Source organism: Cladophialophora immunda, assembly GCF_000835495.1.
Source record: "Cladophialophora immunda strain CBS 83496 unplaced genomic scaffold supercont1.5, whole genome shotgun sequence".
Taxonomy (NCBI): domain Eukaryota; kingdom Fungi; phylum Ascomycota; class Eurotiomycetes; order Chaetothyriales; family Herpotrichiellaceae; genus Cladophialophora; species Cladophialophora immunda.
The window spans coordinates 2,635,744-2,662,903 of record NW_015622545.1 but is presented as its reverse complement, the minus strand read 5'-3'; the positions used below and the strand labels follow the sequence as shown (position 1 = coordinate 2,662,903).

Here is a 27,160-nt window from a genome sequence, read left to right as displayed (position 1 = left end):
TGCTCTCCGACCTCCTTTGAAACATGACGTATTGCATTTCATGGTGTATGCAGCAGACACGGTTCATGTATTAGATTCACTGCTTTGACTTGCTCCTACACGACTAAAGCTCCATGCATTCGACTCATTGCTCATATCTCATGGCATGTCCAAACACAGCCACCATGTATCTCCATTCCAAAGGATCATTATCCTCCCCGTCAAGTCCACCTTCAGCCTCAAAATCCGTCCAGCAAGTCCCTCAGAGTGATCGGTTTCCGAACGGCATTTGAGAACCCCTCATGGAATGAAACCCATACTCGACCCTCAGCTTTAGTCCCTGGGTTTTCCGCCCGATCCTTCGCCTCTTTACCGGCCGATGTAGGTCGGCTCTCATTGATGATCCGACCGAAGAAGTCGCGCTTGGTTCCAGCAGTCTTGGAAGATGCTACCCTCGCCTTCTCCGCTGGGGTTTCATTCTCCTTGTTGTCTTCTCCATCAACCTCTCTGGTAAGGCCCGACGCGGCAGAGCGAGCGTGTCGGGCGACCGAGTTCTGCAGAAGCCTCTCCTTCCTCAGCTCTTGCTCGAGCACCTGTCGAACTGCGTAACGGACTGGTGCGGTACCCGAACCTGGTTTATCCATGTGGTAACTCAGCAGCATATCAAGGGGTCTGTCATTATCGTTAGTGAGAGGAGCGCTTGACTCGATGGACTGCCGACTTACGGTTCCATTCGATAGGCATAGCCACCGTTCGAGTGAGCACCACCACCCTCAATCTCCACGCGGACTTTCTCGAATGAAATATCCAGAGCCAACATTGTGCGAACTGCGTTGCGGATACACGTCTTCTCAGTCTCTTTCCGGACGCTAGCGACACTGGCAGAGCTCCCGGATCCTCCGATCACGACCGGCTTCACATCTGGAGCCAGCATCTTACCGACATTTGGTATCAACTCTGTCGCAATGTCGTCTACAGAGCTAAAAATTCTCAGCAAAGACCCTGAGAAGTTCGACTGCAGCTCAGTGAGCAAGGTTCGGTTCTGCTTCTCCGCCTCATAAGCGGCGAAGTCTGCTTTCAGGCCACTGAACGGGTGGACATCCTTGACATCCTCCTCCGGCACTTCTTCATTCCAGGCCACAGTACCTTTGTCGACAGCGGCAAAAAGATGGTGAAACCCACAGGCGCTGGTATTAAGGTAGGGCGTCAATTCCCACTCTTGCCCTGAGAACACTCGACGTGACAAGCAATCGTGAAAGTGAAGCCATTCGTAGCTTGCATTAGGTTTCGACAATTGTACGTCATCTTGGAACACTTGTGTTGGATATGTTGCAAAGCACTCAGTGACGACTCGATCGTGCTCTCCACAGGTATCAACCATCTCTCGGAGGGCGGTGATTGCTGCCCGCTTGCGAAGATTCGCGACTCCAACCGGATTGCTTCTGGAATCAGCGACCAGTCTCGCATCGTCTGCGCTCAGAGCAGCTGGAAGGTTAGGCAAACCAGCCCCCTCCAAGAATATGCGCTCAACGACTTCTCGAACACCGCCTCGTCCGGGCCCTTTCTGTTCGGTTCGAGCTTCTTCAAGTTGGGGCTCGAGCCATTGCCGCGTAAGCCGGGGTTTGGTCTCATTGGCACGCAGTTTATGTGCTATCCATTCAGCTTGTACGAGCACACTTCTGATGTCGCCCTCTCCAGATCCCCGAGAGCCTGGCCCTCTCTGTTTTCGCATTGCCAGACCCCAAGCGTTTTCGCAAAGCCGGCGGACAGCATCATTGTCACAAGCAATGCATTCTTTCTCGAAAACAGACCTGACTCGGGCGATGACCTTGTCTAGCGGCGCTTTCCGAACATGGACAATCTCGGCGACGGAGCTCGTCCGTAATGGTCGAAGTGAAGGAGCGTAAACGTCGTTGCATACCAGGATCAATGGTCGGAGCATCCTGAATTTGTCACCCTTCTTTCTACCTTTCGCAGCGTCTGGGTTTCCACTTCCCGTTGAGTTTCTCTGGTCGAGCTGCACAAGGTCGATCAGAGCCTTGACAAATCCACCTTCACCACCACTGGCACTAGAGCCCGTGGTGACCCCGTCGACTTCATCGACGACGACGCAGACAGGGCGTCCAGCTTTTCTGGCTTTGCCCTGTTCTTTAATCCCACGCACCGTCTCCGTGCCGAGGGCATCTTTGATCCGTCCTTTGACCACGTCCCGGCTTCTGTCGTCACTGGCGTTGATTTCGAGCACCTCATATCCTGCTTGCCTGGCGCAAACATGGGCTAGAGTGGTCTTTCCAAGACCAGGTGGTCCAGTCAGAAGTAGAATTTTTCGGTGTTGCTGGCTCGGATCCTTGTCGTCGAAGGCTCTCATGGATTTCAGTTTTGCACTTCCAGGAAAGACGACTTCATCCCACGCTTTGAGCCATCGAAGGACTTGTCGATGGGTTCTTTCGTCTCCCACAAGTTCTGTGAATTTCTTCGCGCGGTACTTCTCGGTCCACATCTGATGGGCAGCGGGATTTGAGCCTGCTGATTTCGAGTTCGTAGGGGAGTCCGAGGCCTGCAGTTGATCCTTTCTCTGTTTCTCGAACTCGTCAAGTTGTTGCAGCGTCTTTGCATCGTCCATAAGCTTGTGGATTTCAATGCCATAATACGCCTTCTTCGCACGACCTTCAACGGTCACCGAACGCTGCGCAATGGTCTGCTCATATGACAAAGCTTCAACCTTTTTTCTGGTGGGAATGTTCACCGCTGTCCCAGAAGATGTCTGTAGGGTTACCCTACCGTGTTGCCGCTTTCTGAGCAATGGGCGAGGAAGAGGAGGTAGACGTGGGCTAGATGGAGTATGTCGGCTTGTCGCAGTTTCGGATATACCACTCGTGCGTGCCAGGTCTGCGAGCTCTTCCAAGGGTGGTGGAACAGCCGAATTCTTGTTTGCCCTCGAGACTGGTTGGTCAACGTTATTAGGCCTGCTTTCTGCATTGTGCTCGTCCTCATTCTCGTCGTCTTCCACTACAAAGCCGCCCACCATCTTAGTCCTCTTCGGTTGCTGCTCAACGGGGAACGGTTGGAACAGTCGACGCTTCTTTTTGTTCGCAGGCAAAGGCGGTGGGGAGGAGCTGGGCGCATAGTATATTGGGGACGATGAGAAAACCATGGTGTCCGATGTGAGGTCAATTTCGGAGCCTGAAAAACACAGCAATGCATCAGAGTTCTTCAAGGTCGCATTTGTAAAAGTATTGAAGTCGGCCTCCCCGTCACGTTCGCGACGGTAACGGCTTTCGAGGTCGGAGAGGTTGGGAGGCGACGGGATGATATCAAGGCTTGTTGTGGTGTGTAGAAGTGCTGTTCTTGTAACTAAGATTGTCGATTTTGCTATCGTCAAGCAGTAGTGGCATTTCTCTTTGTGATTGATCTTGGTTGCAGAATTCAATGCTCGATTCGAGTTGTCTGCACACACGCGCGACGCGCTTCTCCAGGCGCAACGCGTAGCGGGGCCAGCGGGACCCTGCAGCCCAGAATTCAAACTCCGAGGCCGTCAGCCTTTCGTCATACGATGCACTAGCCGTTGGGATTTTGTCTGACTGAGGCACCCTGCTGAAGAAGAGGCAATCTTCGCGCGTATTTGGAGGAAGAACACTAGGGCAAGGCGGGGAAACTCCTCTAGTCAGACGAGACGGCCTTTTCGCCTCTCAAATCTCCTTCAGCAGCGCATCCGCAGTCTTCATATCTACAACACCCTTTACTACATTCCACCGAGTATTAATAACTAAAACAATGTCGCATGGGGCATGTGTCCGGTCGCGTCGATCCATTTGTCTCCGAGACACCCATAAAACCCGCCTTGCGCACCAATGCGACTCCCAATCCGCCGAATACACTTGATCGTATCTATTCGACGTACCGCTACCGATCGCCTCAGGCTGAGATGCCCAGGGAAGGCATAGGAGACATCTCCGCGAAAAAGTTTGCGGAGTAAGTGGAGACCCAATGTCGACTCGAATCAGTCTGTCCATATGCTATCAGACAACTGATCTAACTCGAGTGAGAAGATTCCGCTGACCCATGCGTGCGAGAAAAAGGTTGCTATCCGGCCCATTGCTGGACATCTTTGTCGGGCCCGAAGGCCGCCGCTGGTCCTTACATCAAAACCTCCTGGTCCATCATGCGCGCTTCTTCGACGTGTCCTACACAGTCAACGGGGAGCACAAACACATCAAGGATGGCAAGCTCGAACTCCGGGATGAGGACCCGGGCGCATTCGAGCTGCTGGTGAAGTGGCTGTATCAAGGCAAGATTGACGATGTCTCGTGGATGCCCAAGGACGTCAAATGGGAATATGCATTTACATGTCAAAAGCTCTACCTCCTTTGCGACAGCATCGGGCTGCAAGAACTCAAGAACCAAGCCATCGACCAATTCCGGCGGGGATGTCATGAAGCAGGTCTCGTGCCCGGTCCCGAAGAGATGAAGCCCATCTATGAGAAAACTGCTCCGAGTTCTCCGTTCCGCAAACTCGTGAGTAAGATTGCTGCGCGACAGATCATGGATCCCAGCTCGGAGAAAGATGCAACTAGCTACAGAGAGTGCTTCGCCATCAGCCCGGACTTTGCGGTCGATGTGATCAACGCGATCAAGGAGGGAAGCGGTGGGTCATTGTTTGACGATCCCACAGAGGGTAACGGGTGTCGGTATCATGAGCATGAGGACGGCGAGAGCTGCCACAAGACGGTCAAATTTAAAGACATGTCATGATGGAGAGCATGATCCTGGGAAACTGGGTCACGATACCTGGAGGTGAGACAGGGAAGCTCCTCTTAACCCAATTCCAGTGATGTGCCCATCGGAACAACCAGATCCCTGTGTCTTCTGCACGAGGAGCACATGCGCAAAGTTTCAGAGCAACGGCATTTGTGGTCGTACAACGCTTCGACGGATCACTATAGAGCCGGAAATTTTGAAGAGAGATTCGTGACCACGCGAAGACAAGCGGAAAGTACCTCGATCGAAATAGCCGTCTGTCACCTTTTGCGGTCCTGAGCTCTTTCTTGTACCAGACATCATCGGGAGGATCTATCGCTCAACATCTTCAGAGCGGACATGAAAGACATGCTGTCGCGCTGGCTGGGAAATCGCTGATCGATTGGCATTCGAATTATTTAGCCTCGGTCTCGGTATCTCTGTGAAGTTATGGGGAAATCGGGAATGATAGAAACGATTGCTTGCTCTTGCTGCCGGGTTTTGACTCGAGTGGTACAGACGTTTTCCAACGGATTTTTGGCATTTGTGGGATTCACTTCATGATATTAACTATCTGATCGGCTGGATAATCAATCAGGTGTAGATGATGCACCTTTACTCTTCTGTGTTCTCCTGGAAAGTGCTTCATTCTGATGTGAAGATGAAAGAGTAATGCAGCAGGCGAGCTGGCTTAGGAGAGTTCACCCAGGGAGGGTTGACCAAGGCCATTTTGACCTAAGACCAGTCGCCCCGGATTAACCTTCCACCGAAACAATCACGTGAATTTGTAGCTTGGCAGTGGAGCGCAGTTCGTTCGCCGCAAACTTGGATGGTCGTGTTGCTCGCGGCGCAGTTCGCGACAGGGTTTCAATTTCCAGCCAAAGTCACCAAAACGCACCCGCCCAAGTGATGTGTTCAGCCCGCATTGGAGTTCTAGGCGCTTGAATTGCTCGAGACAGACTCCGCGCACTTTTTGGCCCGTACTGGAGGTTGGCGCAAGGCCCTGAAAGATTGCCTGGGCTTAAGTGGTGGACTCAAATCATTCATCCAGTTACATGATATACAATGGCCGATTCATCACAACAGCCCGCCGAGTTGAAGCATGAGTCTTCTGATGCTGTCGACCTTGGCGCAAACGATGTCGATGTTGCTGCCGCCGATGCACCAGAGACGGAATCAACAGGTACGCGCGTCACGCTGTCGCTTTCCCTTGCTCATTTGCCAGTACCTTTTGGCTGGAAAACATATCTGACGAAACGCTGCAGATGCTGAACCACCAGCCAACTCAAATGGAACGCCAGCTAATCCTTTAGATACCACCAAGACGCCGCGGGCTCAAGATGATCCTGATGGCGAGCAAGAGGATGCTGAGATGGGTGGAGTGGACGAAGATGCGAAGGTCGAAGATGGTGAGGCAGAAAAAGACGGCCCGGAGGAATCTCAAGAAACCCCAGCCGCGACACAGGCCACAGATGGTCAGGCATCACAGGCAAAGTCCAACCTCGAAGCCGCAGCCAATTCACACCTCGTCGCGCAGACACATCAGATCATCCTCCCCAGTTATAGCACGTGGTTTGACATGCAGACGGTCCACGCTTTGGAAAAGAAATCACTTCCCGAGTTCTTCAACAGTCGAAACCGCAGCAAAACACCAGCCGTGTACAAGGATTACCGCGATTTTATGGTCAACTCCTACCGCTTGAACCCTGTCGAGTACCTCACAGTAACCGCATGTCGAAGAAATCTGGCCGGCGATGTCTGCGCGATAATGCGAGTGCATGCCTTTTTAGAACAATGGGGTCTCATCAACTATCAGGTAAAGCCTCCCTTGATATTTCGAACGACTCAATGCTGACCGCAACAGGTTGATCCACAGACTCGCCCAGCGAACATAGGCCCGCCATTCACAGGCCATTTTAGGGTTACTGCGGACACACCTCGAGGTTTGCAACCATTCCAACCAGCCCAAAACACTTTCACCACCCCTGGAAAACCGCATCCCGCCACTGATCGAGCTGTTTCGGCAACTCCTGCTACCAAGGCAGATTTGAACCTTGAACTCAGACGGAACGTCTACGATGACAAAGGCAAAGAAGTCAAAAAGACCGAGGACCCGGAAAAACAAACAAACGGCGAAGGGGCGACTGCTAATGGCACCAGTTCCGACGCCGCTGCAACCAAGGCCATGGACGCTGCCGCAAGAGAACCCATCAAAACTTTCAACTGCTTCTCATGCGGGATCGATTGTACGAGATGTCGCTTCCACTACGCCAAATCGGACCCCGTCTCAGGCACCGCAAACCCCAACGAGCTTAAGTACGACCTGTGCCCGAACTGTTATTTCCAGTCTCGAATGCCGTCCAATCATCGCTCGTCCGACTTTGTCAAGATGGAGGAGCCAGCGTATTCACATATTCCCGACAAGAGTGCCGCTTGGACTGATTCAGAGACCCTCTTGCTCTTGGAAGGTCTGGAGAATTTTGACAATGACTGGAATGAGATTGCCAAACATGTTGGTACACGAACCAGGGAGGAATGTGTGCTCAAATTCTTGCAGCTCGACATTCAGGATCAGTACCTTGAAGATGGGCCATTGAATGGTTCTTCCGCACTGAAGGCGTTGACAGGAAGGAGCGCCGTCAGCCAACTGGACAATCCGGTGATGTCGGTAGTCAGCTTCCTTGCGCAGATGGCGGACCCTGACGTTGTTGCCGCTGCATCGAACCGCTCTATTGCGGTCATGCAGAAGCAGCTGCGCGCAGCACTTGAAAAGGGTATGGGAGGAACCGAGCAAAGTACGACGGGAGAGACGGAAAAAGGAGAAGTAAAATCAGAAGATCAGATGGAAGTCGACGAGTCAGCTCCTTCGGCTGAGCAACCCACAGCTGAAGCCAACGGATCTTCCAAAGTCATCAACGACATCGCCACGACAGCATTGGCAGCGACCGCCGCTCGCGCTAGCGGTCTTGCTTCCCACGAGGAGAGGGAGATTACGAGAATGGTGTCGGCAGCCGTCAACCTTACCCTCCAGAAATTCGAGCTGAAGATGGCGCAATTCGCCGAGATGGAAGAAATCGTTCAAGCCGAGCGCCGGGACCTCGAAAAGGGCAGACAACAACTGTTTTTGGACCGGCTGTCGTTCAAGAAAAGAATGAAAGAGATGGAGAACACATTCCGTCAAGCCAGCCTAAAGGACCCCCAAGAAGGAATGCGCATGATGCAAGAAGCAGTCGGCACGAACTCGGGCCAGAAGTTCGGTTTCCAGTCTGACAGCGACCGAGGCGAGGGCGTTGTCGTCAACGTAACTGCTCAATCGGGTGAGGCGAGGACCATGGAGCTCTAGAGGGAGGGATCCCAGGAGCGAGTGTGCAGCCAGGTTTGCACATGATGCGAGTGATATGTTCTGCACAAATACGGGCCAATGATTTAGGTTTTGCGATCAGAAGTCAGGGATCGGGCAAACGCAGCTTATGCCATGACTGCGGATGCCCGTGGCGGAGGGAACTTATGGAGCCTTAGAGCGGGGAATGCATTGGGGTTTGTCTTGACAGCTGTGACAGCTGTGAGGGACCAAGGGGGTGTATCGGGCATGGCGTTTCTCGTTCTCACTGTGGTGTATGTACTACATAAGTCACTCGGGAGGACCAGCCCCCTTTCAAGGAAAAAGAAAGGAAAAGACAGAGCGTCAAGAGGGCCGGCATTCGTCGAATGTGTTATCACCAAGATGTGCGATAGTCAAAAGCTCTCGGGCTTTTTGCAAGACAATCGATTATGTATTTTTGTATCCCAACACCAGCAGCTCCCCAGGCATGGCCGACGAGGCTGAAATATCTCATTGCGGCCCGCAAGGCTGCGAAAACGCGACCTCGCGCCGCCTCTCGCATCGAGCGAACTTCAGCCGAAAAGACCCGAGGCTGGCACGGCTCTGGTGGCGGGCAAGCGACGCACGGCGATCCAACCGACACCGGATCTTGTATCCCTCTTCCATCGGTTTGTTCCTCTGACGCAAAAAGGGATCGATAGACCGCTGAATCTTTCTCCTCACACCCTCGTAATTGTTATATTTCACATCCTTTTTCTTTGACGCGCACGCTCTTTTTCCACGGCATATAGACAGTCTGGTGTCTTGCGATCATAGAGTCTTTTGGTCTGCTTCTGCTTCTCCTTTTTCTGCAGAAAATCCCATCCTTTACACCCCCTTTTTTCCCGAGTTGGTCGAGCAAAGTTCACGGGGAAAATGGTGGCCGGTGATGTTCGTGTTCCTCGACTCCCCCTGTGTGACCCTGAATGGCACCATCTAATCATTGTGACTAACGTTCTGTGCAGGCGTCAAACAAATCACCGCTCGTTTCGTTGATTGCAGGAGGCACGGCGGGTGGAGTTGAAGCGACAATCACATATCGTAAGTTCTCCTTTCCCGTTGTTTTTTTGCTGGCGCGAGGGAGAAACCTCCTTCCACGATGATGTGGAAACGCTCGACGAACGTTCGACCATGGGAACAGACGGTGATCTGACACGTTGGGGACAAAACTTGCAGCATTCGAATTCGCAAAGACACGCGTGCAACTGCACGAACAGACGCCCACTCGAAATCCATTCGTCGTCATCAAACATGTCATTGAGCAGGAAGGCCCGCGCTCGCTGTACAAGGGGTGCTCGACTCTCGTGGCCGGGACGGTGGCCAAGGACGCGATCCGCTTCATCTCTTTCGACACCATCAAGGCGCAATTCAAGGATCCCGAAACCGGCACGCTGTCGCCCCTGAGGAACCTGATGGCTGGGATTACCGCCGGGGTTGTTGCTAGCACCTTTGCAGTGACGCCGACGGAGAGAATCAAAACGGCGCTGATCGACGATGCGCGCTCGGAACGCAAGTTTCGCGGTCCCATCCACGCAACGGCGACCCTCATCAAGGAACACGGCGTCCTCAGAGCCCTGTACCGAGGTTATGTCACCACCACGCTGAAACAGGCCAGCACCACGGCCGTGAGGCTGGGCACGTACAACATCCTCAAGGACTTTGAGAGGCTGCGCAACATCCCGCAGACCACTCTGACCACGTTTGCGAACGGTGCCGTCGCCGGTACCATCGTTGTTTTCGTCACCCAGCCATTCGATACCCTGAAAACTCGCGCACAGTCCGTCCGAGGCGAGGGCGTGCTGGAGGCGTGGAACGGCGTGATTGCCGACTACGGCTTCCGCGGACTCTGGAGGGGCAGCACGATGCGGCTGGGTAGGACAGTGTTGGCCGGAGGCATCCTCTTCACCACGTATGAGTGGGTTGCAGCTTTGATTCAGCCTGCGTTGGAAAAGACCCGGCTCGCGCCCACCGTCGCTAGGGAATGAATTCAGCTGTCGATCTGATCGCTCGGCAGAGCGCTTTTCTATTCGTTCCACTCTGCAGTCAGGTTTGGTGGGGGCTCGAACCTGGCAAGGATGAAGAGGCACATGCCGGGTGTGTACTTGTCGAGCCCCTTTCGTCGCAATTGTACTGCAGAGAAACGCGCCACTTCGGCTCCGACCGCTTCTCTCGCAGATACGCGAAGCAAGTGGGAACAATCAAGCAAACAGCGCACAATCCTTGGACGAAGAATGACATCGAACGAGGCTGTGGATGTCATGGGAAAGCAAAGAACGAGAGACGAAATTACCTAATGTAACAGAAAGGCGACATGCAGCAGAGGGCAAGTCCAACCTCCAGGCCAGGGCAAATTTCACCGGACGCTGGCCGACCTAGGTCAACTCTGGCCTACTCTTAGGTCACTTCCACTTGACTCCCGGCCAGCAAAAGTGAGAGGAGACTCGAAGCAACAGTAAGAAGACAGACCTCAGCGACCCTAACTCTTCCACTGATAGCTCTCTCGTCTCACTCTGCCTCTGCGGACTGGACTGAACCACGATCACTTCCCTTGACATATGCACGTACCTCTGCAGAACGTCTTTGGCGTTGCAGATTGTTCTCCCTTGACGTCCGAACCATCCTGTGGCCGAAAGTGCAACGATGGGCCTCTGCAGTGGAAGGTGCATGTTCAAGAGTGAGGGAGCTGCTTACGAAAGGGAAGAGAGAAAGAGAGAAGTTCTTTGGGATGTGTAGAGTGATGCAAAACAAGCATGGACAGAGGTTCACAAAGGAGGAAGGGCGAGATGAAGGATCTCGATAGACGCTTGGCCTTGGGGGATAAATAGAGGGACCCGCTGGCGCCCGAGGCTGAAGAGATTTGTACGACTATGGCAGATAGATACAGGATGAGCACTGGACAAAGGCTCACAGGGAATGGATGTATAGGTATTTACAGAAACAAAAAGACCGTCGCTATACTACTGCTCCGCTCGCTCAGGTTACTCGCTCGCTCACCCGCTCACCCGTTCACATCATAACACATTCAGGCCCATGACCTCAGACCACAGGCCTCTCAGAGTAGCCCCCGGCACAACCATCTAGGCGAATTCCTTGAGTAGCGCGCGTAACTTCCGGAGAGGCTTCTGGGCGCCGTCGCTGAGCCGCTCCGTCAGACGGGCGAGTTCGGGCCCCATCTCCACCATCTGGCTCTTCCTCCCGGCGCGCTGCTCGGGGTTGTCTAGGTTCACAGGCACCCCGTCCAGGGTCATGGTGTTGCAGCAGTTGTGGGCCTCGATGATCCACGCGGCAAAGAAGTCGATGAGGTTGCTCAGCTCGCCGTACACATTCCAGTCGGAGTCCAGAATGAGGATCGGGAGGGCGTCGAGAGAAGCCTCGACGGCCTCGATGGTGTTCAGGAAGCGCCGGTACTTGGGGTTGAAGCTGAAGAACCAGAGCCGCTCCAGCTTGCCGAACAGGCCCGCGACGGCGCCCTCGTACCGGCGCCGGACGTCGCCAAACGCCTTGACCCAGCCCTGGCACGCGCGGGCGGCGTCCCACTGCTCCTCATCCTGTAACGCCCACCCTTCTGGGTCGATCCAGTGGGAGCTGCCCACGGGAGTTGGTGGCTTGACCACGTATGGACTTGGTGGCCGCGACGGTGGTTGTCGTTCCGCTGGCCTTTGGGTGGAGTTTTCGATGATGGTGATGCCGGGTCTCCTGCTGGGGCCGGCGGCTTCCTCGCCCGCGACGAGAGCTTCAAGGTCCTCAACGAATCGAGACCCTTGTCCATTGAAGGGGGAGCTACGCAAGGCGGCCACCGGGATCGGGACTAGGAGCTCATTTTGGCTGGAGGATGAGGCCTCTCTAGCGGCATATGACGGTGTGCTGGCGCCAGAGCCGTTGCCTTGTTTGCGCTCGAGGTTTCCTGACAAAGAGATGTTTCGCCAGATCTGTGGGATAGGAGAAAACGTGGAAGACAACATGGTTGGGTAGGGATGAATTGTGGTGGTCACGGTTCGGTTGTTGTCGAGCACAGTTGCTGTTGTTCACGATGAGACTCGATGTTGCGGTCAAGAAAGCATTGATGATGTGGTAAATGGACAGTGGTGAGGAAATATGAGGAGGGCAGAAGAAACGCTGGGACAACTATATAGAATGTCCTTCGCTTGAGGTCCTCCGCTGTTGCTTGAGGACTGTCCACCCACGAGGTTTCTCCTACAGCCAGGATGGCCCAACAACACCCAGTCCACTCCCGTCCGTAGGCCAAGTCTGATGTTCTGTTGATGAGCCAGACATATTGCTTGATCCAGGAATAAACGTAGGTTATCCCATGGAACAGCAATCGAGCGCCTTGTACGTCGACCCGGAGGGTTGCTAGTGGGAGGACTGTGAGGTGACAGAATCTGGATCCAAATCGAGGTCCTCCATCAAGGCGATCTGAAAGTCTTGAGAGGAGGACCTGAGCAAAATACTTAAACCCCAGTGGCAGCAGAGCATGACCAGGCACATCTTCAGACAGAACGATACTCACGAAGTCTGCTGCGTCGAGCCCGTATTACAGCACCTCTCCTTTCTGTCACGCCCACGCCAAAGAGCCTCAATACTCCACCCGGACCGAAGAAGAGTGGAAGCTTGTCTGTCAGATCTTGAGGGTTGCCGGACGCAGCAAAGGCAAGAACGCTTTTTCTGCGAGATAGTCTCAAAGTCAAAAGCCTGTTGCTCGTGCAAAGGACCATGTACGAGCGATTCCTCAGAGGGTGGTTCTGGCCCTCGACGCCAAAAATAGCAACACCATCATTTCGAATCCGCACCAAGCTCAACTCAGACGAGGCCGTTCGCAGGCTTCACAAGATCCGGACCTCTCTCCAGATGACCAAGCAGGAAATCGTCGACATCTGCCGGACGGTGGAACAAGATGGCCAACTCCAGGGAGCTTTGTTCAAGGCTGACACTGAGCTCTTGGTGACCATCCTGGCGGTCCGCACCTACCATGTCGGGGAGAGGGAGTATATCGGAGCCGCAGTCCTTACTTTTGAGCGGTTGATGGCGCGAACAAGGGCGCTGTTTCTGAAGGCACATCCAGCAGTGCGCACCTATCGAGGCTCAACGCCGAGCGAACTCCATTTCCTAGCGAGGATGCTGGCCGAGGAGATCCACAAGAGCATGGCGATCCTCACGAGCGTGAGAGAGAAGGTCCGGAATGAAGTTTATCCTGACGTTGCCGCGACAGTCGAGGTCCAGATCAGCTGGAGAAAGTGGGTTTGTCTGCTGCACGGGAGACGCCTTCACGGCAGAGGAAGGAGGGCAGAAGGTGGCAACAGCGTGAGGCGGGTGCAGGAGCATCATGAGAGGGAGCACCTGTTTACGGGAAACGGGATGGCGCACAATGGAGGGCGTTGTCGGTGTTTGGACTATGAATGAGATGTTGAGACCAAGTTGGCAGCGGTCGGATGGAGTTGAGCTGGTCGGCTAAAAGTCAAGGCGCCATGGACGTTTGATTGATTTGATGCGGAGGCCATTCGGGGCATTTCTGGCATCTTGGCGTGGTCGATAGGGCAGGCTTATAGGCGGTAGTTAGGGACTGGAAGAGGTGTCTTAAGCTTTTCTCCGGCACATGTTTCCCGGCGGCCAATAATGCCCAGGCTTCACTAACTGCTCAAGCAACTCTAAGCACCCCCAAGCACCCCCAAGCAAAACGCCCCCAACAACGGGCGCCCTTCCTGGGGCTAGTGAGGGCCTGCGGTAGGCTTGGCCATGACTGTGTGTCGCCCGTTGAGACCGCCACCAACGTAACGCCAAGGTGCGCCCAGAAGTCAGCCCACCTGCCCGCCTCTTCGTGTCGATGAGATGAATTCCTTCCGACATGCCACGAAAACCCATCGCCATTCACAGGGTTCACGATACGAAAAGACGCTGCAGTCAGAAAAGCCACAGAGTGTGATTCGGAGCCTTCACAGATACCCAAAAGAGTAATCTCATGGAACGTCCAGAGAACACCATCCGAACTCTTCCATCTCCTCCCGCCTCATCCTCGCGTCTGCTCTCCGATCCATCCTCGTCGTGGCCATCGAAAAGCCAAAATCGAGAACAGAGGTGACACTGGTGTCGGCAGCGTCATGATTACCTACGCCGTGCTCCCGCCTATCCTGTGTGCCGCCCTCTCGACTCCCCTGTCCATCATGCCCGACCTGCGCCGGTCAAAGACCGAGCGATGTCACGCTCTGGCATCTGTGATTGACGCTCTAGCGCAAGCAGCCTCTCACACAGCCTCGTCTCATTCGTTGTGCCCTCCAGATCCCCCGCAATTCGGACAGCCAACGCATCCATTCAGACAAGCGTTGATCCTGGCTCCCTTCCCCACGAAGGAATGCACCAATCCTCCACCAACCACACAATTGCAACACCTGCAATCCATTTGCCGTGTAACCACACCACTTATCTTTCCAAAGGTCGGGTCTGTGCCGATCAGTTACCGTTTCCCTGCTCGCGTGCGACCACGAGCTGCGAGGTGAAAAAATGGGACCAAGTCGACCAGCATTCCTTGCAGGGCCTCATGACCACCCGCTCATTTGCCCTTGAAAGAAGAAGATAAAAGGGTTGATCGCGCCCGCTGTCAATGCGCCGTGTTTCTCTCCCCAAGCCTGACCTGCCTCACTGTGGTCCGTAAGGCTACACAAGACTCTGTAGAAGTGTTACTCTAGCTCCGGGCAAGGGCCAGACCAATCAACATGGCTCACGTCGACTCTCCTACCAAGGAGACTGTGCCCGCCGCCCGTCAGTACGGCGATGAAGACGAGCTCGACAGCCCGCGCATGTCTCCAGCCAGATATGCCGCGACAAGAATCAGCACCCTCAAGCCTCCTATGGCAAAGGCGCCCAACCCTTTCAAGCTTCTGGCCATGCTAAACACCCAACAATGGCTCTTCTTCCTCGTCGCCTTCTTCGGCTGGTCGTGGGATGCCTTTGACTTCTTCACCGTTTCGCTCACCGTGTCTGACCTGGCCGAGACATTCAACAAGTCCAACACTGATATCACCTGGGGCATCACTTTGGTGCTCATGTTCCGTTCGGTGGGATCAACCATCTTCGGTATCGCTGCTGATCGATATGGGCGGAAGTGGTACGTCCAGTGGGAGCGATGTGTACATTGAACCTCCAGGCTAACATGAACACACAAGGCCCTTCATTATCAACAATATCCTCTTCATTGCCCTCGAACTGGGCACCGGCTTCACTCAGACCTACGGCCAATTCCTCGCAGTGCGCGCCCTCTTTGGCATTGCCATGGGTGGTCTGTACGGCAATGCGGCCGCCACCGCGCTTGAAGATTGCCCCGAAGAAGCCCGCGGTCTCATTTCCGGGATGCTGCAGCAAGGCTACGCATTTGGATATCTGCTTGCCACGGCCTTTGCGCGCGCCCTGGTGAACACGACCTCTCATGGTTGGAGACCGCTGTTCTGGTTCGGCGCATGCCCTCCAGTACTGATCATTTTGTTCCGTCTTTGTCTCCCCGAGACCCATACTTTCCGCGCTCGCCAGGCTCTTCGTGCGCAGCAGGGCAGTTTGGCGGGCACCTTCATTTCCGAGGGAAGAGTGGCGCTGAAGAGACACTGGCTCCTGCTCATCTACATGGTTCTTTTGATGGCGGGTTTTAACTTTATGAGCCACGGTTGTAAGTTTTGTCCCGGAAACTCTCTACCAGTCCTTCCACTCTCGAGTGTTTTGGTCACTGCTTTTGCGCAGAAAGACTTGAGGTGCTGACGAGAAAATCAGCCCAGGACTTGTACCCAACAATGTTGACGAACCAATTCAAATTCTCCGCCGACGCCGTCACGGTTACCCAGGTTGTCGCCAATTTGGGCGCCATGACCGGCGGCACCGTTATCGGATACTGCTCGCAGATCTTCGGTCGTCGATTCAGCATTATCTTCATTTCTATCATCGGCGGAGCACTGCTGTACCCCTACACCTTCGTCACTACCAAGGCTGTCATTGCAGCGGCGTTCTTTGAGCAGTTCTGTGTCCAAGGCGCATGGGGTGTCATTCCTATCCACCTGATGGAGCTCTCTCCAGGTTCCTTGCGGACTTTTGTGGTGGGTACTTCCTACCAACTGGGCAACCTGGCTTCGTCGGCCTCTTCCACGATCGAATCCACCATTGGTGAACGGTATCCTCTTGCGCCTCTCATCAACAAGGAAGGGAAGGCCGTCAAAAGATACAACTACGGCAAGGTCATTTGTATCTTTATGGGCGCGGTGTATGCATATGTCATTTTGCTGACCTTGATTGGACCCGAGAGGAGAGGGAGGAGTCTGCACGTGGAGCACGACGAGGATATGGCCGAGGTTACGCATACGGATTTGCGGCACCAGCCTGTCCCGGTCGGCCATGGCGATTCTAGCGAGGACGAGAAGGCGGTTGCTAGCGAAAAGGTTTGAGTTCGGGACGGGGACGACGACAGGGCATTCTCTCGGCAGCAAGACTGTGCGGGTGCGCGATAGGCGGCTTGATCAGGTCAGGTGCACGGACGACCACGATTTTATTGCCTCGTTTGCAACGAGATCGGGGACGATGCAGGAAACCAGCCATATTGAAATGTCTGGACCAGAATGGAATTCTACATTACGAACCCATTTTTTCCGTTTTCTCTACTTCCTTACACTATAAATCACTCCAACGTCGTCCTTGTGTGTGGGGAGAGGGCAGCTAACCAGCTTCTCTGTCAGCTGGCAGGACATATCAAACCCAGTCTCGTGCTCTAGCAGACCGGACCACATAGCCCCAAGAACGGCGACGGGTAACAGGCCCGCAGATATAGGAGTAGACGGTTGGTAATTATGTGTCTCAATGCATCCGTCTCCGCGTACCGAATACACGAGGCAAGACCTGCACCTGCAAGGGACACCCAGGAGCGCGGAGCCAACTCACCCTGGCGGGTCAGTAACGGACCACCAGGAATCGATCTGTGCTCGGTACAGATGCTGTAGACGCTCGTGTTCGCGGGCAGCTACAGTACCATCTTGACGGACGGCGCCAGTGCAGTTCCGTACCTATGTCGAGTAACTGTACCCGCCTATTAGTACATAATCCGGGCCAGGGATGCTTGTATACGAGGTACGGGTCTGGACGCATGTGCTTGTACTATATCCGTTCTGTGAGGACGATGCATATGTAGGTAGGTACTCGGTACAGACAGATAAGCATTTCGAGACCAGGTCTCCGGCCGGCACGCATGCGGGATCAGGAACCGCATGGCTCCTACAAGCAGTATTTAGTCCATGGCAAGCAAGGTCGTTGCCTGTGCCAACGAGTCGGCCTTTTAACAGACACCTAGATGGGGTATGCTCGGAGGCCGAAGCCTTTGTCGCTTGTCAGCATCAATGGCGTCCCGTCGGACTTTGGAGGATTCAGAAGGTCCAGGGAAGGACGAGGGAGGGCTGGCCGGTTACGGGTACTCGGTATTCAAGTTCCGTCCTCGAGGGGATGCAGGGCATTTTGATAGAAGGAGCTTGGACGGATCAAAAGCCGCGTCGCCCGCATCCTGCTGGCTTCGGGCTTCTGGCTTCTGCGTTGATGGGTTCCAGCGTACTCGGTATTTGCATGAGCAGCCCAATCTTGTGGCATCTTGTGGCGTCTGGGTTTATCCGAGCGGTTGATTGGTGATTGCCTGGGACAGAGGCACCGAGGATCTTTGTGTACTCTTACTATTCGAGGGCCTCAATGGAGCCTTCCTTGCCAGATGTCTTCTTCGTGGGAATTTGCACATGCGCGTAAACTACAGTAGACCTGTCACTGCAGACCTGGATTCTTCTGGGATGCCATGGAACTTTAGAATGAGGAGAATCCCAGTGTACTTGTAAATAAAAGAACGAGGCTGGATGGTGGAAGAATGTCTCACCACATTACTGGAAGACTGGGATTGATTGCGGAGACCTTGGATCGAAAATGTATCATGTCCTAGGTTCGGAACTCGTCATCAGCTTCGACGACAGCTCCAAATAGACTGTCAACCAAGCGGCTTGATGCCCCGTGTGTTTTGCTGCGACGGTGATGATCTAGATAGCCGACCAACTTCTTGCAACCTGCTGTCCAGTTCCTGGGCTTGCGGACAGACCACCCGAAACAAAGTCTTGAACCAAATAGTTCCTCTGACAACTCTGGCAAATGGCTTGCAAGAGACAATAGCACCCCAAGTTGGAATTTCCGAGCAAGGTTCGATAGCCCATTTAGACTCGGAATGGGAGAAACTGCCGAGGACGAAATCTTCGCAGTACGTCCTAGACAACTTTTCCAGCGATCCGATTTGCATAGCAACTCGTGGTGCCAGTCTTCAGGTTGTAACACTCATTCAAACCTTTGAACGAGCATATAACCTTGATGTTACTGCCCTGGTGCTCGTTGGCTCGTTCTTGTCAAGCATGTTTAGTAAAATGGCTGTGGATTTCGGCCCACCGATCCTAATGGCACAGACTCTGGCTGATGTGTTGGAGTCTCGTCGCCTGGGAGAAACCCAGAAGCAACGGCTTGTTTCTCCGTCAAGCAGAGTAACGAGGCTGGCTGATGGCGTTATTCACGGCGGGGAAGAACGGGACAAGTGTCCCAAACTATTAAAAATAGCAAATCGATTGGGAAGGCCGCTAGGTATGTTCCTGTTCTCAGGTACAGAATTAGTTAGTCGTCTCATGTCTGGGCGTGGGGGGCCCAAACCTATCTCCATCGTGCATGTAGCTAATGAAGTATAACTGTTTGGAGCAGACCCAAGTCCTCCGTTGATGCTCGATCCTGACAATTGAGCCTTTTGAGTCCGATTCCTGGCGGGCTTTCCTCGTAGTTCCGAGTTCTAGGCTGGTCGCATTCCATCATCTCGGAGGATTGAAGAAAGAGGCTGAACAGCCAAGCAAGAGTAGCTGGCCTGCCGTCGTATTTGTTCCTCAGCTGTCGGAATAGTAATATCACACCGCTCACATCTGAATTCAGCGACGCGTTCGAGCTGGCCGTGAGACCAATGGAAGCCTTGGGGCAAGTGCCACATCACCAGAAGGATTGCCTGCATCTTCTTGATATCTGTGTTCTTTTCTGCTCTAAGTTTGATATCGGAGCTCTTTACCGGGTCTGTGCGCAAAGCCAGGTCCGGGGTCCACTGTCGCTATCTGAATATCTCCTATCAAATGATGTGCCTGAGTCTCTTTTCCGCAGGGTTCCTGTGCATATCTAACGTCGAAAGGAAAATAAAGCGGATAAGAACACCGTGGGATGTTCTGCGGACGCGGTTGACAGCCAAGCTTCGAGGCTCATTTAGACATGAACATTGACCGCCTGGCACTCCGGTGACTGATAAGAAGCGAGATGAATGACCTGGCGAGGCTTACTTGTCTTATCAGCATCGACAACGGGCGTCCATCTGTCTGCCGATAGCTATCGCAACTAGATTGTCTGCGGCAATGAGATCTTCTCTTCCTCTGGTTTCAGCAACAGGATTGTTTATCTTTAGCCTGGTTTGAAAAGGTGGCTGGATACCTAAACAAGTAAGCAGTGGGTTTCGACAATCCTCCCGCTGGACATCATCTGCCGGGATGCAGTAGGGCCAACGGGAGCTCAAGATAGCTTCATCCTTGTGAGTGCCTTGTATAGCAGCACCCGGTATACTCGACCGTCGTCATGTGTGCAAACCCGGACCTCTCGCTGTCTCTTTCAACCCCTAGAATCCCAAGGGTTCGTTGGATCTGTGGGTGTGATCTTTCGAATCTTGTTGAACTGCTTGTAGGCGTTAGACGCGAGATACGAGATCCTTTGAGGATGGTTTGATCGTCACTGGAAGGTGATCTGTGGCTTTTCAAGATAACAGGAGGGCATACAGCCTAGTTCAAATCTCTGGGAGAGGCATGGAGGACGGAGTGGATACTTCGGGAACCAGGGCTGGACAAGGGTTGACAGAGAGGGCAGATTGGCGATGATTGGTGTACCTGGCAGACACTTGTGTGCCCTGGGGGAAATGCGGCAACCCGGCACAAGACAGGAGAATTATGTTGTTTGATCGGCTCGAAAGGTTCATGCTCCTTTTCTACGTGCAAAGGGGCAAAAGACTATTGAACGGAGAGCAGAAAGCTTCGTGAAAGACTGATATGGCAACGAGAAGGACGATGAGACGCCGTGGCTGCGCCCGTGAGGAAACCTTGGTCGATGTCGAGGAATCCTTGGCTTGAGCAACCCTGCGAGACGTGGTGCGGCGCTCTCAATCGGCCACTAGGCGTCAAGTGTTAGTTAAAGAGCAGGCCCCCCGAATGGGTCCCGGGCTTGCCCTAATCTTAGCCAGCTGTAGCCAGCCATGCCCCGAATGCCCACTTTTGTCGGCCCCCCCAGTGCAGCTAGTTCTATGCTTATCCGGCCCAAGGCTCAACTGTGCCCTCCTATGTATAAGGGCTCCGTACAGACATTCTCTGCACACAGTTATCAGGTTAATGCGCGCCTTTCCCGTTCGATTGCTGTCTCTGTCTTGGTCTACCGTGCCTTCGTCTTTGCCTCAGGCGGCTCAAGCACATCTGAGCCATCGACCCGTCAGACTAGATCCATCTATCTCGAATCATGGTTCTGAAGTTGACCTGCAGGGTCTATTTGCCCTCACACGTGTAAGGGTCCGCGCCCCCGACAATATACGAGACGAGACACCACCACTGCCTCTTCCCTCACCCGTGATCTGGCTCCAGTTCCAGCTCCTGCGTCCTGCAACGCTCGTCAGCTCCCTCAAATGGCGTATGCCTCGGTCGCCCAGGCTGAGCATGAGGCCGTATATCGCGAGTCCGAAGCTGCTGACTCCGTCCACCATCATCCGCGTTCCTACTCACCTGCCCGCTCTCCAATCCTTCCCGAAATCTCGAGTCCACCGCTGTCCCTCCCACTGTTCGATCACTTCTCGCGAGATGGCGATCTTTCGGTTGTCTCTCAAGCGGGACCAAGTTCCGTAGGCGTGGGGTCTCTTCTTAAGTCGCTGTCTTCCTCGCAGTCGTACCAAATGGTAGAAGAGGATGACTACGAGGAGCCGATGCCCAGATACCCAGAACCTCTAGCACTGCGATCGAAAATGGACGGTCTGCCTTCCGCACAGGACACACCCACATTCCAGAAAGAAGATACTCCAATCAGAACAGCCTCAATCAGCCGTCACCTGCCCTTGAACCACCCGACCCCGGATTTGCAGTCGCTGCAAGGGGCGTTGGTAAAAAATGTGGAACGTCTGGAAGAAAGCGCGGAGCGTCTGAGCATGACCTCGAGCCTAGAGGATGGGCTGAACAAGATGAAGCAGGATCAAAAGCGCCTGGAGCGGCAGTCGTCTGCTCCGGCGAATCTAGACAACGCCCTTCGCCCGGCGGTCCAGAGACAATACTCGACGGGATCATGGTCGAATTCAATCATCGGCGTCAATCAGATGGCCAGGTTGGGAGGATATTCTCCCTCAGGCTACCAGATTACATCTCCAACTGGTTCAATTCGCTCCGGACCCTATCCGCATCAGCAACACATTGAGCGTCACTCTTCAAAAGGGAGTCGCCGCAGCCATGCTCTGCCCCCGTTGGAAGGCCGGCCGCTGGACTTGAGCCCGGATCGTCGTGCCTCTATCTCCATATATCCCGAAGACGAAGTAGGCCCCAATCCCCTGCGTCGAGCGTCCGATGGGTCGGTCCAGGAGGAAAGACCGACCACCTCTGCTTCCAACGACACATATCGACAAGCACAAGCCGCGTTCAATGACTTTGACGGAGTGCATTACGGCGATCCGACGTCCCACGAATCAGCTGCCGCCATATCACGACGTATCTCTCTCAATCACCCTCCGCTTGCACGGGACTCGAAGGCTTATAAAGAACCTCAACCGGGAGAAAGAATGATCTACTATCCGGCGCCAGTTCCAGTCATGTTGAACCTACCACAGAGACTTTCAAAGTTCAACATTAGTGAACGAGACAAACGTCGGCTCCAGGCGCTCAGTGGCATCCCAGATGATGTGCGGAAGTCGGCTGTCTGGCTTCGAGAGGAAGACAATGCCAAATTGCAAGGTCAAAGCAACGGATTCAAATTACCCCCCCAGCTGCGGGCTAGCGCCTTCTTCGAGCAGCCCAGTGTCACTCAAGACTTACAGCTCAAAAATGGCTCAGCTGTGCAGACATTGGACAGTATCTTAGATGCCGCTGCACACGCTCCTGTCTCTGCATTCACTGATCATCCAATTGCCGGGCATCTCGGAAAGGAAGTGTATGGTCCAGATGACTCTCCTCGGAAGAGTGTGCAATTAGCCGAAGGGAAAGCGAAGAAACGTCGAAGTTCTATTAGTACAATGCTTAAGACGAGACGATCAAGCACTGCCCTTTCCAGCTCGGGGCTGCTGCGTTCAAAATCAAGAGGCTCTCAAAATCTGGACGTTGAGGACCAAGCGAGCGGGGACGAACTTGACCGAGCGGCAGCGGAGTCGATATCACCGGACGCTGACGAGATATCTGATGAAGAGGAGGACAAGAATGTCCCCCCGCCAGGATTTTCGACGGCGCCGACGACTCTCCTTGCCGAGTTACAGATGCGTAAGGAACAACAGAAATTACGCAATCGTACTGCCGCAGACGCTTTCCCGAATGGCATGCACTCGACTTTGCTTGAGCTGGACGCTGTTACTCAGCTTCAGCAGAGAGCCCGAAAGACTAAGCATGTCACTTTGGCTTGGGAGGATCACGATGAAGCGAATAAACAAAACTTCGATGATGAGGATGTACCCCTCGGTGTCCTCTTCCCAGAAAAGGAGAGAGCAGAACATGCGAATACCAATCGACCAATCGGGCTCCTAGAGAAGCGGGAGCTGGAGGACAACGAGCCTTTGAGTCAACGACGAGCGAGGTTGCGAGGCGGGCCGCTTCAGACTGCAAAATCCGAGGTAAAGAGCCAGATCGAGGAGGAAAGCCGGCCTCCTTTCATTGAAGATGTACCGGGTCTTACTCAAGAACCTCTGCCCGAAGACGAAGATGAGACTCTAGCTCAGAGGGCAGCAAGGATGAAGCTGGAGAAAGAGAAGGGCACTGGAGGCCAATTTACGGAAGAGTTGACCTCTCAATTAGGTCTCAACAGTACCAACAACGCACCCCTGCCGTCAAAGACTCCAGATGTGGAGGAAACATTAGCACAGAGGCGAAAGAGGTTGAAGGAGGAAGCATCCGCCAATCCGCAGGCCCATCAACAAGTCAAACCCATGCATAGTCTCGCCGATTTGCTCCAAGCTCATCCAGTGGGTGCCCAGTCGAAACCAGCTCAGCCTATGACCAATTCGAACCAGGTATACACCTCGATGCAAAACCCAAGTTGGGGTTATCCTCAGCAAAACATCGCCTTTAATGGGTCTTATGGATATCCGAACAACGTTGGGTACATGAACAGAGGATTTGGCGCCCCGTTGCCCACCTACATGCAGCAGACATATCCTTACGCATATGGCAACCAGCCATACATACCAGACCCAATGATGGGCCCACCTTTGGATCCCAAACAGCGGGCGCAGATCGATCGCTGGCGGCAGAGTATTGTACAATGATTGCATTAGTCTGGCGCATTGGTTTTGTCATGTATCTCTATGGTCCTCCGTTATTGGGTATCGTCCAAGGAAGAATTGGAAGCAGGGGACCAACCACTCTCACTGGAGCTTCTAATCACTTGGATGGAATAATGAAGACAATGTACGATTAGCATGAGCAAGACACGACCAGACCGGTGCTAAGGAGTATCGGTATCACGGTTGGACGGACAGGAGGGGGCCGTTATTAATGCTTAGGGTAGAGGTATGCTGTATGGACAAGATGTCTGCACGGGTAATTTCCACGTGGCCACAAAGGAATGGCATGAAGATTGTGTTGATGATCCCAAGGCTGAATACGCGCCTTCGTCGTTTGTGGAGCCTTGCACGTGACAAGGATCAGCCAAGGCTGTTGCTGTGGCAGCGGCATCGCGATCAACAAAGCAGGTGCGATTTCAACGCGGGCTGTGTGAGGCCAGGCCAGCTCCACGTCCGTGCCTTGACCATGGATCATCATACCGCCTGTGCTCAAGCATCATTCATGTTTCTGTAGGAATGAGGAGCTGTATCTGAATAGGCACCGTGCCCAAATATATCTTGTTCACTCCCTCCACCATGGCGCCGTCCGTTCAACAAGTCGCCCAAATCTTCGAGGATCCGGAGCCTCAACAGAGAGGCCGAAGAGCAAACCACACCCGGACTCCTTCAGTGGGAGACGTCCTGAGAGGCCGTCGAAAGGACAACTGTAGTCCTACAAAGTCCCAGAAACCTTCCAGTCGAGAAGTTGCCAATTCTGCCAGCCCGCTTGGAGAACGACACATCAACAGCCCACCACAACCGAAACGAATTGCAACCAAATCAGGCGATGAACCTACCCGCCCTGCCCTGAACCGTACGCACAAAAAGACGGGGAGTTCTGTGTCGTTGAAAGGAATCATCTTGGGTAAAGAGAAGAGTGCAGGCACTGGGAGCGTTTCACCCATTGATGGTCACACGGCCGACAACAAGCTTAAGAAGGTTAAATCAGCCAGTAACCTGAGCGGGTTATTGAAACGGAGATCCAAGAGAGATCTTAGAGAAGAAAACAACGGCAGCAATAGCAACCAAGAAAATTGCCCGCCATCGAAGACCACACCCGTCGAGAGTCCCACTCCCATCTGGGCACAGTTTGCTACTCAACCCTTGGAGGTTGCGGATGGCACGATGATGTATCCAGTGTCGAACAGAAGGACTGTTGAAGAGGAGATAAAGCTGTACACCCCCAAAGACTATTCCGAGTTTCGTCCTTCGGAACAGAGGAATTTCTATGGCTACGGGCCCGCGACCCCATCATCGTTGGACTATCAGCCGCCGCAACGACCATTCTTGGAGCACAAATCTAGCAGAAGCTCCATCTTTACAGAAAACATTAATGATGATGATGGTGCTGAGGGAGACGTTAAACCGCCAAAGAGTAGGGACCAGCCCATCAGTCGCCCAGCCTCCTCCAAAGCTGAAGGCCATTCCAATGCTCAAGTCCAATCTTCAACACCAGCTCAAGCAGATTCGAAAGCCAAATTAGGCTCGAGAGTCTTCGAAGCAATCCAAACCTTCAATATGAGAGCCCGCAAGGACGCTCGCTCGACCCCGGAGACGCCGAACACCGCAACCTCTCCTCTTAGCCCTCAAGAACTGGACTCGGCTTTCGAGAAGGTGTTGGATTCTCTGAACATTCCACTGAATATGCGGGATAACATGCGAAATCTCAAGCCAGATGTGAAGGCAGGCTTGATGAAAGGTGATCGGATTGGCAGTGGTTCATCCACGGCGTCAGCTTTGACTGATAGCTCAGAGGTTAGCTCATCCGCTCGGAACTCTCACCGAAAGGAGAATGAAAGACCGAAGAGTGAGGGTGAGGAGAGCAAGGAAGGCAGACGAACCCGGTCTCGATCTCGTCCTCGAAGTCGAATCTTGACTCTGACCCGGCGCGAGGAAGACTCCCCCACAAAGGCAGACAGGCCAAGTTCGTCCTTGAGATCACGCAGCAAATCCAGAAACAAATCCACCGACCTGACCAGCTCCAGGCCAACGTCGGTGAAAGCCATGGCCTCGACCGTGTCGTTGGCATCCCTCAATCCGGCAGACAGCGCCACCACTCCTGGAGATTTCATCCATTACCTTCGGGAGGTACAGAAGCCCGCGCTGGTCGAAGTAAGCAAGCTGCACAAACTGAGGATTCTCTTGAGGAATGAGTCAATCTCTTGGACGGATCATTTCGTGAGCAAGGGCGGCATGGACGAACTCGTTCAACTCTACTACCGGATCTCTAAGATCGAGTGGCGCGAAGAACATGAAGACAACCTCCTTCACGAGGCGCTGCTGTGCTTGAAAGGATTATGCACCACCTCCCTTGCCTTACAACGTCTGCAGCAAGTGGAAAATGAATTCTTCCCGGCACTCTTGCACATGCTATTCGATCCAGAGCGGAAGGGTCCGTCAGAGTTCAACACCAGAGGCGTCATAATCTCGCTCCTTTTCGCTCACTTATCAGCCGAAGTCGGCTCTGTTCAGGAGGCTGTTCATGGACGAGCACGGAAGATCCTTGGGTTCCTCAGGGATCCTGCACCGGAGGATGGCAAGCAGCCGCTTGACTTTGTGTCGCAAATGCATACTCCTCGGCCTTACCGAGTCTGGTGCAAAGAAGTTGTTAATGTCACGAAGGAAGTGTTTTGGATATTTCTGCATCACCTCAATGTTATCCCCATCGTCGAGGTTGATGAATCAATGGGGTATTGTCGAGCACACTTTCCCCCTCCTCGACCACCCCACCCGGCCGCTCCGTACGTTGGAGGAGTTGAATGGGAAGCGACGCAGTACCTCGCGACCCACCTGGACCTGTTGAACGGGTTGATAGCCTGTCTCCCGACCGCGACCGACCGTAATGCACTGCGGGAGGAGCTCAAACAATCCGGATTCGAGAAAGTGATGGGGGGTAGCCTTCGAACATGCAAAGAGAAGTTCTATTCTGGAGTCCATGAAGGCCTGAAGTGTTGGGTTGCGGCGGCCAAGGCTGACGAGTGGGCGGTGGAAGACGTCAGAGCAGGACCACCGAGAGAGACAGCCAGCCCAAGGAAGAGTCCGGTCAAGAAGAGGAGTGACGAACCCCCGCAACTGGCATTGGATGTAGGCGTTGGCCAGGGACAGGCGTCAAAAGTTGATGAGGGATGGATTTGAAGCTCTGACGCCGTGTGGGGGCACGGAGACAAGCAGACTTTGTTGACAATGAGTTGTTTGGATGGGTTGTTGGAAAGGGAAGAGGTCATGACCTGACGACTTTACTGTTCCGTGCAAGGATCCGTCATTGTTTGTAAGCGAAGTTATGAATGATTATTAGCCATTGGCGTAATGGGCTTGGTCCTGAATGCAAGCGAGGTTTCCCAGTCCGAGAACCCTATGGTGTTGTGGAGAGGAAAAAGACCGAGGGGTAGCTTTGGCCTGGCGAGGCTGCGAGGCTGCGAGGCTGATATGTGTCACGAGGCTGTGGCTTGGGGTGAGGCTGAGGTGCTGCAGCAGAGGCT

General features: G+C 53.7%; 9 protein-coding genes across 9 annotated transcripts; 7 read left to right on the top strand and 2 right to left on the bottom strand.

Annotated features, from left to right (window-relative positions):
• Positions 1 to 60: 60 nt before the first annotated feature.
• Positions 61 to 3,379, bottom strand: PV07_09089 (uncharacterized protein). Its single transcript, XM_016396315.1, has 2 exons — positions 705 to 3,379; positions 61 to 651 (listed from the first exon to the last, which is right to left on the bottom strand). Exons 1-2 carry the CDS (start codon positions 3,131 to 3,133, stop codon positions 219 to 221), a joined length of 2,862 nt encoding a protein of 953 aa, XP_016246171.1. The 5' UTR covers positions 3,134 to 3,379; the 3' UTR covers positions 61 to 218.
• Positions 3,380 to 3,706: 327 nt separating this feature from the next.
• On the top strand, positions 3,707 to 5,340 carry PV07_09088 (uncharacterized protein). Its single transcript, XM_016396314.1, has 2 exons — positions 3,707 to 3,951; positions 4,059 to 5,340. The coding sequence occupies exons 1-2, from the start codon at positions 3,761 to 3,763 to the stop codon at positions 4,729 to 4,731; spliced, it is 864 nt and encodes a 287-aa protein (XP_016246170.1). The 5' UTR covers positions 3,707 to 3,760; the 3' UTR covers positions 4,732 to 5,340.
• A 228-nt stretch (positions 5,341 to 5,568) lies between these two features.
• On the top strand, positions 5,569 to 8,520 carry PV07_09087 (uncharacterized protein). The gene is made up of 3 exons (XM_016396313.1): positions 5,569 to 5,899; positions 5,982 to 6,532; positions 6,581 to 8,520. The coding sequence occupies exons 1-3, from the start codon at positions 5,782 to 5,784 to the stop codon at positions 8,057 to 8,059; spliced, it is 2,148 nt and encodes a 715-aa protein (XP_016246169.1). The 5' UTR covers positions 5,569 to 5,781; the 3' UTR covers positions 8,060 to 8,520.
• A 209-nt stretch (positions 8,521 to 8,729) lies between these two features.
• Positions 8,730 to 11,025, top strand: PV07_09086 (uncharacterized protein). Its single transcript, XM_016396312.1, has 3 exons — positions 8,730 to 8,968; positions 9,043 to 9,118; positions 9,254 to 11,025. The coding sequence occupies exons 1-3, from the start codon at positions 8,954 to 8,956 to the stop codon at positions 10,060 to 10,062; spliced, it is 900 nt and encodes a 299-aa protein (XP_016246168.1). The 5' UTR covers positions 8,730 to 8,953; the 3' UTR covers positions 10,063 to 11,025.
• On the bottom strand, positions 10,938 to 13,591 carry PV07_09084 (uncharacterized protein). Its single transcript, XM_016396310.1, has one exon. It carries the CDS (start codon positions 12,037 to 12,039, stop codon positions 11,155 to 11,157), a length of 885 nt encoding a protein of 294 aa, XP_016246166.1. The 5' UTR covers positions 12,040 to 13,591; the 3' UTR covers positions 10,938 to 11,154.
• PV07_09085 (uncharacterized protein) lies at positions 12,791 to 13,477 on the top strand (the record flags this gene model as incomplete). The annotated part of the gene is made up of 1 exon (XM_016396311.1): positions 12,791 to 13,477. One exon carries the CDS (start codon positions 12,791 to 12,793, stop codon positions 13,475 to 13,477), a length of 687 nt encoding a protein of 228 aa, XP_016246167.1.
• Positions 13,592 to 13,927: 336 nt separating the features above from the next.
• Positions 13,928 to 16,689, top strand: PV07_09083 (uncharacterized protein). Its single transcript, XM_016396309.1, has 3 exons — positions 13,928 to 15,176; positions 15,235 to 15,728; positions 15,830 to 16,689. The coding sequence occupies exons 1-3, from the start codon at positions 14,785 to 14,787 to the stop codon at positions 16,492 to 16,494; spliced, it is 1,551 nt and encodes a 516-aa protein (XP_016246165.1). The 5' UTR covers positions 13,928 to 14,784; the 3' UTR covers positions 16,495 to 16,689.
• A 3,804-nt stretch (positions 16,690 to 20,493) lies between these two features.
• PV07_09082 (uncharacterized protein) lies at positions 20,494 to 23,914 on the top strand. Its single transcript, XM_016396308.1, has one exon. It carries the CDS (start codon positions 20,802 to 20,804, stop codon positions 23,622 to 23,624), a length of 2,823 nt encoding a protein of 940 aa, XP_016246164.1. The 5' UTR covers positions 20,494 to 20,801; the 3' UTR covers positions 23,625 to 23,914.
• Positions 23,915 to 24,103: 189 nt separating this feature from the next.
• PV07_09081 (uncharacterized protein) lies at positions 24,104 to 27,073 on the top strand. The gene has a single exon (XM_016396307.1). The coding sequence runs from the start codon at positions 24,219 to 24,221 to the stop codon at positions 26,814 to 26,816; it is 2,598 nt and encodes an 865-aa protein (XP_016246163.1). The 5' UTR covers positions 24,104 to 24,218; the 3' UTR covers positions 26,817 to 27,073.
• The last annotated feature ends 87 nt before the right edge of the window (positions 27,074 to 27,160 follow it).